This window comes from Rhyacophila brunnea, unplaced genomic scaffold (assembly GCF_057557595.1).
Source record: "Rhyacophila brunnea isolate RB1 unplaced genomic scaffold, BYU_Rbru_1.0 scaffold_2, whole genome shotgun sequence".
Taxonomy (NCBI): domain Eukaryota; kingdom Metazoa; phylum Arthropoda; class Insecta; order Trichoptera; family Rhyacophilidae; genus Rhyacophila; species Rhyacophila brunnea.
The window spans coordinates 6,215,992-6,229,877 of record NW_028232859.1 but is presented as its reverse complement, the minus strand read 5'-3'; the positions used below and the strand labels follow the sequence as shown (position 1 = coordinate 6,229,877).

General features: G+C 31.6%; 1 protein-coding gene across 6 annotated transcripts in view; it reads left to right on the top strand.

Moving 5' to 3' along the window:
- The window catches only part of LOC147071758 (nose resistant to fluoxetine protein 6-like), a 37,857-nt gene that overhangs the window by 15,578 nt on the left and 8,393 nt on the right, over positions 1-13,886 (top strand). For all 6 annotated transcript variants that reach the window (XM_085947096.1, XM_085947097.1, XM_085947094.1 and 3 more), the window contains exons 7-12: positions 421-576; positions 2,778-2,903; positions 3,159-3,404; positions 4,152-4,247; positions 10,259-10,388; positions 11,213-11,387. In XM_085947096.1, the coding sequence (XP_085803222.1) occupies positions 421-576; positions 2,778-2,903; positions 3,159-3,404; positions 4,152-4,247; positions 10,259-10,388; positions 11,213-11,387 (929 nt within the window). The remainder of the gene's footprint in view (positions 1-420; positions 577-2,777; positions 2,904-3,158; positions 3,405-4,151; positions 4,248-10,258; positions 10,389-11,212; positions 11,388-13,886) is intronic.

Below are 13,886 nucleotides of genomic sequence, written 5' to 3'. Positions count from 1 at the left end.
AATAGTACAAAACTCAATCAAGTAGAATTTAAATTCAATTTCCATCAAGTAACTAATTTTATTTTTAAATATTATCTTATTTGTGGTACCAATATAAATAAAAATATGTACCTATATAAACATCAAACATCAAGATGACTTTGTTTTAATTTATAAATTATTTCTGCAAGTGGGCCCCTAATTCAGATTAAAACGGAACTTATTGAAATTTTTATTATTAAAGGGAATGTTTGTAAAAATTAATGGCATTACTCGATTTATATGATTAAAATTTTAATCTGGCAGTTTCGAAAAGCCGCTTTTAGCTGCTGAGCGACATGCGTATAAGTTAACCGTCGAGTGTTGATGCGGCAGTGTCAAACATCGGCTGCTATCCAAGAGTTGATGGTCGTTTAATACGAAAAAAATATTTGTTTTCAGGTTTTTTACGACTACTTCTATTTTAGTGACTCACGGTATACTGTTTATGACTGATCAAGTTGATAACAGAGTCGGCATGTATTATATAGCAGATACTGCAATGGTGCAATCGTTCACCAACTCACATTTTTGCGTAGATACATTTTTCACTATGAGGTGAGTAATACATTTATTGGTTTATTATAATAATAATTTAAAGTATATCCATTACATCTCAGTATTTGTGTATTGCTACAGAGAGTACCTACTAGAGAATATACTCAACCTCGATTCCTTGGATTTAGCGAGATGATATTAAAGTTATTTTAATGATAATACCCAGGCATTAGAAAGTTGTGTTTTCATAAAAATCGATGTTTTTTTAAAAATAAATATAAACATTAATAAAACTATGAATTAGTCAAAAATCTCTTAAGTACAGCATAGAAAACTTAATGAACTAAACGTTAATAATAAATATGACAACAAAATATATGTAATAATAAGATGGGGTCCTTTGAAAAATTCACATTTTATAATATTTTTTTTACAATAATTCTAAGCTTATCTTTGACTTAAAATAAGAAATATTTTTCTTTTTAATATTTTCAGATACATATTTCTTAACGGCCCACGTGCTCGTCGTAGGTCAAAATTGAGTTTTTATTGTACTTTCAAACCATGATCCTGGACACTCCTTAAACGTTATAGATAATCTATTTATATAATTTTGAAGCCTTATTATCCTTTATAGTTATTTTAAACATTTGATGACTGCATAAAGTATTTTTGTTACATAAAATAGTATTCTTTTAAACCTCTCGCTCTAATGTTTTAGAATATAGTCATATTTCGGTACATAACTGTGCAGTGGTGTTAAAATTTGTTACGTTTATTAATTTTTAAACGCATTTATGAAACCATTAGTATAATTTATTACGAGATAATTTTTGTAAAATATTCACGATAAAAAATTATATTGATAATCTCTGTGATCCCAAATTTGACAAGAATTAGGCATTTTATTATTCAAAAAATCGGCAAGATTAACACATTTGAAGATGATTCTAAAGATACTTATTATAAGCTATGTCTTTGACCATTTAAGTATGATAAACATCTTATGAATAATGATTGCTTTATAATAAATATTTACCTAAGAATAAGGTAGTGTTTTTTTTAAATACGCCATTTCTTTTGTCATTCCTCAGTGGTTAAGCTACAACATACGGCCGTAGCCATAAATTGACAAACTATAATTAGAGTAGGGAGTAAAATGATATTGACGCGCGTGTTTGAACATGTACCGTTTAAAAAAAAATAAAAAAATAGTTCGGTTAGGTACATGTTCAAACACGCGGGTTAACATAATTTTACTCCCTACTTTAATTATAGTTTGTCAATTTATGGCTATGGCCGTATGTTGTAGCTTAACCACTAGGGAATGACAAAAGAAATGGCGTATTTCAAAAAAACACTACCTTATTCTTAGGTCAATAATTATTATAAAGCAATCATTATTCATAAGATGTTTATCACACTTGAATGGTCAAAGACATAGCTTATAATATATATCTTTAGAATTATCTTCAAATGTGTTAATCTTGCCGATTTTTTGAATAATAAAATGCCTAATTCTTGTCAAATTTGGGATCACAGAGATTATCAATATAATTTTTTATCGTGAATATTTTACAAAAATTATCTCGTAATGAATTATACTAATGGTTTTATAAATGCGTTTAAAAATTAATAAACGTAAAAAATCTTAACACCACTGCACAGTTATGTACCGAAATATGACTATATTCTAAATCATTAGAGCGAGAGGTTTAAAAGAATACTATTTTATGTAACAAAAATACTTTATGCAGTCATTAAATATTTAAAATAACTAATAAGGATAATAAGGCTTCAAAATTATATAAATAGATTATCTACAACGTTTAAGGAGTGTCCAGGATCATGGTTTGAAAATACAATAAAAACTCAATTTTGACCTTCGACGAGCATGTCCCCCCTTAAGGGGGAGGCTTCTACCTACCAGAGGCACCTTGCAGAAAAATACGAAGCTTGCAATTTGAGATTTTTTTTTGATAATTTACAATTTCAACTGTATTAATTAATTAATAAATATGTATCTGAAAACATTAAAAAGTTTTTTTTTCATTTTAAGTCAAAGATAAACCTACAATTTAAGAAAAATGTTATAAAATGTGAATTTTGTTTATGTCCCCATCTTATTATGACATATATTTTCATGGTCTTCGGAGAGATTTTTGATTTATTCATAGTTTTAATATTTTTTATGTTAATTTTAAAAAACATCGATTTTTATAAAAATATAAATGTGTATAACTTGAAATCTTTGTTTACAGTGGATTTTTACTATCTCATTCATTTTTGAAGAATATCAACAAAAAATCAAACTCTGGATTGGTCGAAACATCTATAATTAATAATTTAATATCACTTTTAAGACGGACAACTAAAAGATACCTGAGGTACGAAATATATTCTTTATTTTTTTTAAATTAATGTTGTATTTATTATGATTTGATTGCTTTTCAGTTGAGATAATATGTATTTTTGTTGCTACTGAAAACTATTTCGAAACTCAACCTTTTGCAATTGGAACCCCATAACATATAATATATAATATGATGGCCAAACTTTCAATTATTGTCTTCATATCTGAGACTGTTTCAACGTCGTCATATTATGTTGAATCCGCTACTATGAAAGATTGTCTCTTTCAGATTAACCCCAGCTTATGTGACGGCAATATGTATAGCATACATAAATTCTACATGGAGATATCGAGAGACAGCTTTTTGGTCAGAAGAAAAACATGATGTAAATTGTGCTAACTACTGGTGGAGAAATTTACTGTATATTAATAATTTGTTTACAAAAAAAGAAATATGTATGCTCTGGAGTTGGTATCTAAGCAGTGATATGCAATATTTTGTACTCTTCACAGCTCTTCTTCTTTTATCAACATCGTGAGTATGATTATTTGACAATTAATAATATTATCCTAAATAAATGCTTATATACTCGTAAATAAAATTTACTTTTATTGTTATAAGCAATGTAATAAAAATCGTGCTATGCACAAATATAATAATTATAATGCTACGCACATAATGAAGCAGGGCGTTGGTGCCGAGTGACTGTGGGTTCGGTCGTACATTGGAAATCGTTTCGAAAAAGTAGCTTCTGCACACCTGACGATGCGACATTTTGCTATTATACCCCATGTCGAAAGAAATTTATTACACGTGACATGCAAATATTTTTTTCTATCAAATATGTTCCACTGACACTATGCGTGGCAGTATATTCATGGCAGGCGAGCATTCTACCACTGAAACACCGACTGGGCACGGTGAATTGTATTCGCTCTTTGACTTTGGACTTGTCACCCGACCAGCCCATGTGGCGGAGAACGACAGGAAACAAACCACATCATCTGGGAATATCCGAGAATATGATCCAAAAGAGAAGAGATGCTCAAGTCAGTCTAGCCAGCTGCAGGGCCCATCGAGCTGTTGGATCTGGTCGCCAGAAAGACCGACTAAAATGCTTTAAAAAATTGCGGCGCCTAAACTCGGAAACTAAACAATAGACAAAAGAGACTGGTAATAGAGTTTTGTTTCACCAGAAAGATTATCTATGATATGATATAAGAGGGGCGGGATTTTAAATATTATTGGAACGTCATTATAAAGATTATTTTTTTCTTTCAGTCGCTTCAAATTAACTGCTGGCATTCTCGGAGGCATTTTTACAGCATCATCTTTGTACATATCCTATGTTGTATACTCTACAGACTTCAAGCCATTGTAAGCTTCATTATTTTTTTTTATATATTTACAAAAGTATGTGTGTAGTGTATCTACTCTTACCAACATATTATTATACATAGTCCAAGATTCGAGAATTCTTGAATTCGATACTCTTTGTTCTTGAAAATTCAAGATTGGTCTCTCCGGCATAAATTTTCTTCCGTTCGAATCCGTTTGCGATCAAATTTGAGACCTTTTTTACAGGAAATTTTTATCGCCGAATCTTAAACTTTTCTTGCAACAAAAGGATTTCCTGTCTGGTTCAGTCGAGAGGTTGTTTTTTAGTTTTTCATCGCAAAAGTATTAAACCGGTGATTTTTATAAATTTCGGTTCCGTTCTGTAGCCTTTTTCCTCCTTTTCAATTTCTTTTTTGTTATTTTTAGCCGGTAACTATTTATTTTCTCAAATTCTCGGGTTTCTTGCGTATGATTCGTTTAAATGTTTAAAACTACATGGACAAATCTGGATTCTGAAGTAAAAATATGAAAATATTGTCGATAAAATGTGAAACAGATATATTATATTAGATAAATTGTTAATAATATATGGATTATTTGCTGTTTATACAGTAGAATCTCACTTACCCGCACTGTATAAAACCTGCTTGTTTGATGGACATGTCAGATTACTAGAAGGTTTGAAAAACTAAAATATATAAATCATGAAAATATGTACCTAAGTAGGTATGTTAATTTATGCCAATATATAATATATCGCACCCCCAGTAAAATACTGTCGTAAGTCTGAAATGGGCGTTTTCGAGTTATGGATGTGGTTGGATTCGTATTTTTTTTTGCTATTTTAATAAAATACTATCGTATCTCAAACTCAAATAGTGTCGGAGAGAAAGCACTTAATACAGTACATTACTTTCCGAAAACTGTTGAATAGATAATAAAATAGTGTTGTAACTAAGTTACGACAGTATTTTACAAGAAGCTTTCTAAAAAACTAAAACAATACTTTTCACAAAAATACTGTTGTAACTCTGTTACTACAGGAAAATCTTGAGATACAGCGTAATTTTCTCACTAATTGCATGGATATTATTGTTCCAAAGTATTCAAACAAAAAAAACTGGAAGCAGCAGAGGTAACAATTTTTGTTATCAACAATTAAATGGAAGTAAAATACAAGAAGTATGCAAAAAATATTTTATCAACAGATTTGGGGTGAGTGAAAGGTACTGCTCCACTGCATGGAAAACAAGAGATCTTCTTTCCAGAACGCCAATTCCAGAACAAAGAGATCACAAAAATCACAAAAAAATTAGTGATGTTTAAAAAAATGATATAAGTGATCGAGTAACATTATTTGCGTGCACAGACGTCCAAATTGTATTTAGATGGTAAATTAACAATTGCTGAAATGTATCGGTTATACAAAAAACAACAAGCTGACAGCAATATGCCATTTGGAAAAGAACACTATTATACGCATCTATATTTAATGACGAATTTAATATTGGCTTCTTTAAGCCTAAAAAAGATTTGTGCGTTGAATGCGACCTATACAATAATTCTTCACCACCAGATGAAAAAAAACAACTTCAAGAAAAATATGAGACACATCAACCTGGAAAAAAAGAGGCAAGGGATGAAAAGATCAAAGACGTAGCAGAGTCCCGAACTAATGGCCAAAATAGCGTCATTAATGTAGCTGTATATGATTTGCAGGCTGTTTTACCGCTTCCTTGCGGAAATGTGTCAACTTTCTATTATAAACGAAAGTTTGGCAATGTACAATCGTACAGTCTATAATATCACTGAAAATATTGCAAACTGATACATGTGGGACGAGAGTCAAGCTGCATGAGGATCCAATAAAATTGGTAGCTGTGTACTCGATTACAATGCATGTAAAAAATATCACCACAATGAGCATTTTATTTTTTACAGTGACAATTGTGCCGGGCAGAATAAAAATAAATACATTGCTGCAATGTATTTATATGCCACCGGGAATTCACAAAAAAATACAACGATCTCTCATAAGTTTTTGGTCACCGGGCATAAACAAAATGAAGGCGATATTGTCCATTCTACAATTGAGCAGCAGAAGACCAGGGCTCTAAAAAGTGGACCAATATTTGTGCCCAGCCAAATGATTACCATTGTACAAACAAGTAAGAAAACAGGACAACCATACATAGTTAAATCCATGACGACAAATAATTTTCTCAAGATGAAAAAACTAGCAGATGAAATCGGTAAAAATTACAACACGGATGAAAATGGAGAAAAAGTTTTGTGGCAGAAGATTAAAGTTATAAAAGTAGACAGAGACTATCCATACATTATTTTTTTTAAACCAGTTATCATGAAGAATGTAGGAAATTGAATGTTCGACAACAGCAAATAGGCAAACCGTTACCAATGGATGGTCTCAATATATCCAAAGCATATCAAGAGTGGCCAAAAATAACGACAATTAAAAAGAAGGATTAGCTTTCCTCTGCACCGTTAAACATCGTGAATTTTATTATGATTTTTTGCTTCTCTTCCAAGTGATGTTTAAAAATTAAAAATCGTATGTAAAAAATTTATTTTCCCATTAAATTAAATAATTTAGTATTTTTTTGTTGTTTTGAACTAATAATTGTATTTTTCTTTTTTTTTCAATAAATCTTTAAAGATTGTACCATAACTTAATATTTTGAAAACCTTCCTTTACAGTGCCCAACAAATTAGTTGAAATTATTAGAGTGATGGTAGGGAAATTTACATAGAAAGTATTGAGTTGATTCAAATTTTACCATGAAATTGTCAAATATCCTAATAAAATACAGTTGTAACTCAGAAATATTCAAATATTTCCGTTTGTATATGTTTTAGAGAAAAATGATGAATACAGTTGAAAATAGATCATGTTTTTCCATAAAAATGAGCAATAATTTTTACATTCAGACTTTTCCTGTATTTACAAAGAATATTCGAAACTTCAAATGGCTCTCCTGCAAAATGCCAATTTTTGACTTACTACAGTATTTTACTGGGGGTGCGATATATATGTTTTACGGGTTCATTTAATAAATCAGTCTAGTTTTATGGATAGAAGCAATAATAACATTAAAAAAAGAGTTATCGCTATAGTCCTACAACATAAACCTTAACTTTTTGATGTTCGGTTGTTTTCGGGCAATACGGAAGCGACTAAGAAAGTAACAGCCCGTATTACACGTAGCAAATCGTCAAAGTCACTTTCAATTTGAATAATTATTAAACTTCTTCTTCTTCGATGGCGCTACAGCTCAAGTCGAGCCCTGGCCTCCTCCACCGCTGTCCTCCAGCCGGAACGGTCCTCCGCACGTATTTGGTTGGCATATTTTGTAACATTATCACCCCATCGTGTGCGTGGCTTTCCCACTGGCCTTTTCCCTCCTGGGTTTCCTTCGAGGATCTTTTTCGGTATCCGTGACTCAGGCATGCGCTGGACATGGCCTGCCCAGTTTAGCATCTGGGGTTTTATGAAGTTGGAGAGTTTTGAATCTTGGTATAAGCGGTATAGTTCCGTGTTGTACCTAATTCTCCACTCCCCACCATCATTCATGGGTCCGTATATCCGCCTAAGGATCTTTCTCTCAAAGCAATCCACCATTTCAGCTGCTTTCACATTTAGCGTCCATGACTCGCACCCGTATGCAACGACTGTGCGTATGACGGTTTTATAGAGCCACGTCTTAGTTTTTCTGTGGACATTTCTGGATTTGAATATGGGCAGCAATGAGAAGTACGATTTATTTGAAGCGGTTATTCGGGCTTTTATTTCTTCCAGTTCCTCGTTCTCTTTTGTTATATTGGAACCCAGGTATGTAAACCGGTTGACAACCTCAAATTGATGGTTTCCAAAACTGGAACTTTGGCCCAGCCTACTCTGATTTTGTCGGCTTTGTACCATGACTTTAGTTTTGTTTTCATTTACTCTTAAGCCAATCTCTAGTGCGGCCCTTTGGAGGTGGTCAAATTCTTTCTTCACAATCTGTATGGATCTACCCATCATGTTGAGGTCGTCTGCGTAGCCAACCAATTGGCTCGGTCTGCTTAATATAGTGCCGCTCCTGTTCACTTGAGACTTTCTGATAGCGGATTCGAGGGCGAAGTTGAACAGCATGGGAGCCAATCCGTCTCCTTGCTTAAGACTCCGAGATACTTCAAAGCCCTCCGTCCGTTGGCCATTCACCTTCACCTGGGAGAGTGTATTCTGCAGTGTGAATTCATTTAATAAATCATTCTAGTTTTATGGATAGAAGCTATAATAACATTACGAAAAGAGTTATCGCTATAGTCCTACAACATAAACGTTAACTTTTTGATGTTCGGTTGTTTTCGGGCAATACAGAAGCGACTAAAAAAGGAACAGCCCGTATTACACGTAGCAAATCGTCAAAGTCACTTTCAATTTGAATATTTATTAAACTACTGTCCATAACAAGATCTCGTTGATAACAGGAAGTCGCTGTAGTCGCGTGTAGAAACTTTTATTATTGTCATTTTTCAGAAGAAAAACCGGCGAAATTGGGTTTTTAATTTATATCAATTCTATTCTCAGTAATTCACTTAGAAGTCCAATTATTTTTTGATAATTAACAATAAAAAAAATAATTTAAATAATTTCACCTCTTAATTACTATTATTATGATAGTTATGTTAATTAATATTTTGTAATTGTTTTGTTTGGAAGGAAATAAATCAATAAACCCACATTAACTGATTATATTGCTGCAGGTATTCATTAATTAAATAACAAGAACATACATAGTTTCCATAGTCAGTTAATAGTCATTATGACTTATTAAGTAGAAGTGAACAGTATACATATTAAATATATCGATGACCCAATCCCTTTTTTATGATTTACAAATAATGTCTTTTAATTGGTATTTTTGGTAAAGTTGTAAAAACACATGCTGTGAAAATCATTTTATAATTATACTGTTTTCTCATCACTTTTAAATATTCACTCACATTAAAAACAATAATTTCTCGTGCTTGTCTTTGTAAAGGTTCTTTGTAATACCCCGATCGAGATGGGGTATTCATCGTAAACTGTATTGTATCGTGTAAAACAGACTTTTCACACACAGACGCAGCGTTTACGCTCGCAGACGCACCTACTATATGCGCACGAAAGTAAGTGTGCTTTTGCGCAGGTCCGTGCTTAAGTTGTTTGGCTGTCGTCGCGATGCACTATCAACCCCCTTCCCTCGCTATGGCTCTGATTTTGTCGGATTATTGGACGTGTCGAACTACGGAAGTAGTGGATAAGTGATTATCTACTATAAAACATCGTTAAAAACTTTTTATTGTTGATTATACTTTTTTTTCAATATTACGGCTCTTTTTAATTTTTACGGATTTATTATTTTTCTGATGTTGTTACAATTGCAAATGGCAGCAATAAATAGTTATTTATTATTAATGAGCATTTGGCAATTCTCCCTGTGACATGTGCATGTGCATACACGTCATTAATATTATAATGATTTTCTACACATACCAATTGATTGTGATTGATAACAAAATCAATGTTTCGGGAGTCCCGGGATCGAATTCCTTGTCAACCTTTTCCTTATTTTCAACTGTTAAGTTTCCCATGACAAGGGAAATTTTTCATGATCTGAAAACACTACACAAAAATAATGAAATGACATTGCTTAAAATTTTTGCATATAAAAGTAATTTTGGCCGAAGGGATGACCATTTTTTCCGGCAAAGAGTCTTGGAATGCATTATTATGTTGGAGAATTAATTTTGTGACATAACATTTCCATTTGATTTTATTAGTCATTGGTAAACGAAGGGAGAAATGAAAATTTTATCTTATTCTCTTTTAATTTCTTAATTTATTGAATTTTATTTCCATTTGTAGCATAAGGTGACCGGGGAAGGGAGGGTTATACTATATACTGGTCAACTATTATAACTGGTTATGTTTTTGAGATAAACCAGCACCGTAAATAGGTGGATAAACACATTCTAAAGTGAGTTTTTTTATTTTTCTGTTTTAGCATAGACATGTTCTATGACATGTTTGAGATAATATACTATTCTCCATGGGTGAGAGTTGGTCCGTATATTATCGGAGTTGTTTCTGGCTACCTGGTACATTTATACAAAGGAAAACTACCAATTACTAAAGTAAGTAATATTTACAGTAACTAAAAAATGTTAATGACATACACCTAATCAAAATATATTTACCTATGTGAAATGAATATAATATGTACATTATTAGTTTAAGGATTAAAATGAAATGGGTACCTACCTCCACTGACATTTAACTAGCCCGCACATAACTAGAGCTACTTATCGATATCCATAATAATTTTGGTGATCACAGACGTTTCACTCTTAATTTATATAACTGTATAACCAATAGCTCAATATCATCCACAAAGGTTGCGTATCGTGTGGAGAATTCTCCAGAAATAGAATTTGGATGCTCGTTTGTCGAGATTTTTTAATTCGGAAATTGCTATATTCTTATTTCTCAAGATTATAAATTATGAATGAACATCTCGAGAATTCAAGATTTTTTGCTAGGAATATTAAAAAAAAAAAAAAAAAAAAAAACTCGACGCCTGACGGAGGGTCTCCGCCCCCCCTGGACCCCTCAGTTGATGGTTACTTAAACCCTGACGGCTAAAATTATTAAATATGGAACATATTTTGCCTTTTCTCTGAATGCTGGTTGTCCAAATTCAAAGAAAATATAATAAATTGTGGGGCGCGGGCTTACACATCATACCCGAAGCGCCATTTGCCGCGCTACTTTTGTGACTATATTTACCGCTGCACCTGTGCGATTTTTGTAACGAATCCGCCCGGTAGGTCAAGACAAAAGTATGTTCCATGCCAAAATGACCATGAAGTGGTGACCTATAATGTTCTCGACTTTTTCGAGTGTCGAGGTTTTATAATGTAGGTACAATATAATGTTGTGTTTTATTTTATTTTTGTAGGATACAGTACGACTTCTATGGATAGTCGCAGTGACATTTATCCTAGTTATGCTGTTTGGCTTCGCAGACAGAAATATTAGTTTACCTATGAGTATGATCTACATGGCACTTAACAGAAGTGTTTGGTCCCTCGGTTTCGCTTGGATTATAATTGCGTGTGTTACCAATAATGGAGGTAAACAGAGTTGCCAATTTAATTTTCTAACAGCTTCGTAGATTAAATTAATTACAATTATACGATATACTCCCATAATCGAAGTACCTATTTGAAATATATTGCAACAACCGTCGACTGATATCAGTCAATCAAATCAAATGATGATTGTTGTGATATTTTGTATTTTTTTTTAAGAAAAATAAACCCGAAAATATCAGTATCTACAGCAACCGCAGATAATAATTAATAATCTATGCCGCTTGTATACCGTGCGAAAATATTCTTGAAAAAATATCGATCGTGTAAAAATAAATAATAACCATAACGAATCATTTTTAATATATAATTAGTTTCTAGTCTAGTCTGAAAAAAGGCCTAAGTACAGTTCTGATATAGTTTTTTTCAAATCCTTATACCTGTGTAGAACAACACTAAACTATGAGAAAAAAATCAAAATAATAAGGTATCTACCAAACCTAATAATCATAATATTAATATAACTCTTATAGCGCCCCAAGAAAATACTAATAATTGACTTTCTTCTTCTAATGTGGCATTCTGCCATTCATGCCGTACATTCGCATAGTAGCGAAAGGTGACTTTTGGAAAGAGTTAGTCTGTGGAGATCTGAGAAAAAGAGCACACTCGACAGGTATACCTACGGGAAATAAAATATAATACCATATTCCTACTAATGTATTGGTACACATTAATGACAACGACACACTAATTCAATGAGATTTCAATAGCTCACTCACGACATAAAATTCAAAACAAACAAATAAAAACTCATGAGATACAATTATTTATTATTTTTAAATTTATTTATGTGATTAATAATATAGATTTTTTTAAATTATCTAATTAATTATTTTGGACAAAGATGCAGTCATAGACAAAAATATTATGCGCAAAGGTTTTAGGCTTGGCGATCGGAGCCTACCCATTTGCATACAATATGATAGACAAACTGAGGTCACGTGACGTTCATACAAAAATACATTAGCATTCCTCGAAGAATAATCCGATAGACACGTTAAAGATAGATGGTGTGCTATAGAATATTTTTAAAACCTTTGACAGATGGTTCTGTAATCTGTATATATGTATAATACATTCCTAGATATACGACAGATGTCATTGGTAAATTAAATTATTTTTACTGAATATAAAATAATCAAATGATTATTTAAATAAGTCAATATGCAATTAAAAACATTTTTCTTAAGACGGTCAATAGAAGGAAATAATCGCCTAGAATGGAGTCTTCGCCACTGCTGTAGGGTCCTTCACCCTCCTCCTTCATCCGATTATTCATAACGTTTGCAACTTACTCTATATATCGACGGCCCCAGAAAAAACCATGATAAGTCTAAAATCATAAATGTTCAGGAGAGCGAGAAAACTAAAATATTTACGCTATTAAATTCATCATATAAAATGAGTTAGTTTTTTCTTATCTTATTTAAGTAAATCAGATAGACCATTTTATGGTCTATATTCCTATCAAAATTTAATGGTGATTCATTAATTAACAGCTGAGATAATGTCCAAAAAATCGTTTTTATTTGGAATAATATTACGCACTTTATATTTTGACTCGATGCAACATGCTTTTGCGCGGACGAAATAGATTACTGACTCCACATAACACATTCATATTCTGAGATAGAAACCTTATTTTACGTCGCATTTTTCTTACTCCATACGAGTTTATTAATTACAACTATAGTTATAACGCTCTTTTACGGAAAAATTGACATTGCGCAATATTTAACTCGAAATAGTACAGCGTGTCTATAAAATCTTAACAAGGGATATAGGGACATATATATATATATTTTTTTATAAGGAGTTTTTATAATTTAAATGTATTTAAGTATGACTTTTTATGTTTTTTTGCAAATTATTAATGATATTTTTATAAATAATCAGAATATGTACATTACGAAATAATAAACATTCAGGGAAAATGTTTATAATGAAATAATAAAGAAGTTATGAGGAAATTAGTACATAACACTACTTACTACACCATCAATAAAATATCTATTTTTTATACCTACTTCGTAACAAATTTTTCATTAAAAATATAGAATAGATAGAAAAAAACAATGTAATGTTAATGGTCATGTATATCGCTAGAACAATTTTAATTTAATTAATATTCAGTACAATTATCGAAACCAGAGAGCTAATATATTTCATTAAATAAATCATTATAAGTTCGTTAATGGTTTACATAAAGGATATACTGAGTGAATTAAATTAGTAATTATCACTTTAGAACACACATAATTATTACTGTTCAATACAAAAATACAAAAATATTAAATAACTAGTGGAATATAATATTATACATAACAATTTGGCACAAATGTACCTACCAAAGCATCGAAATGTTGGAAAAAATATATTTAAGTAGGTTTATTAGTTTCAAAAATTTTAATACTAATAAACCTAAGGAAAGTGTTATTTATAACCTAATAATTATTATTTAAAGACAGCTGAATTCAC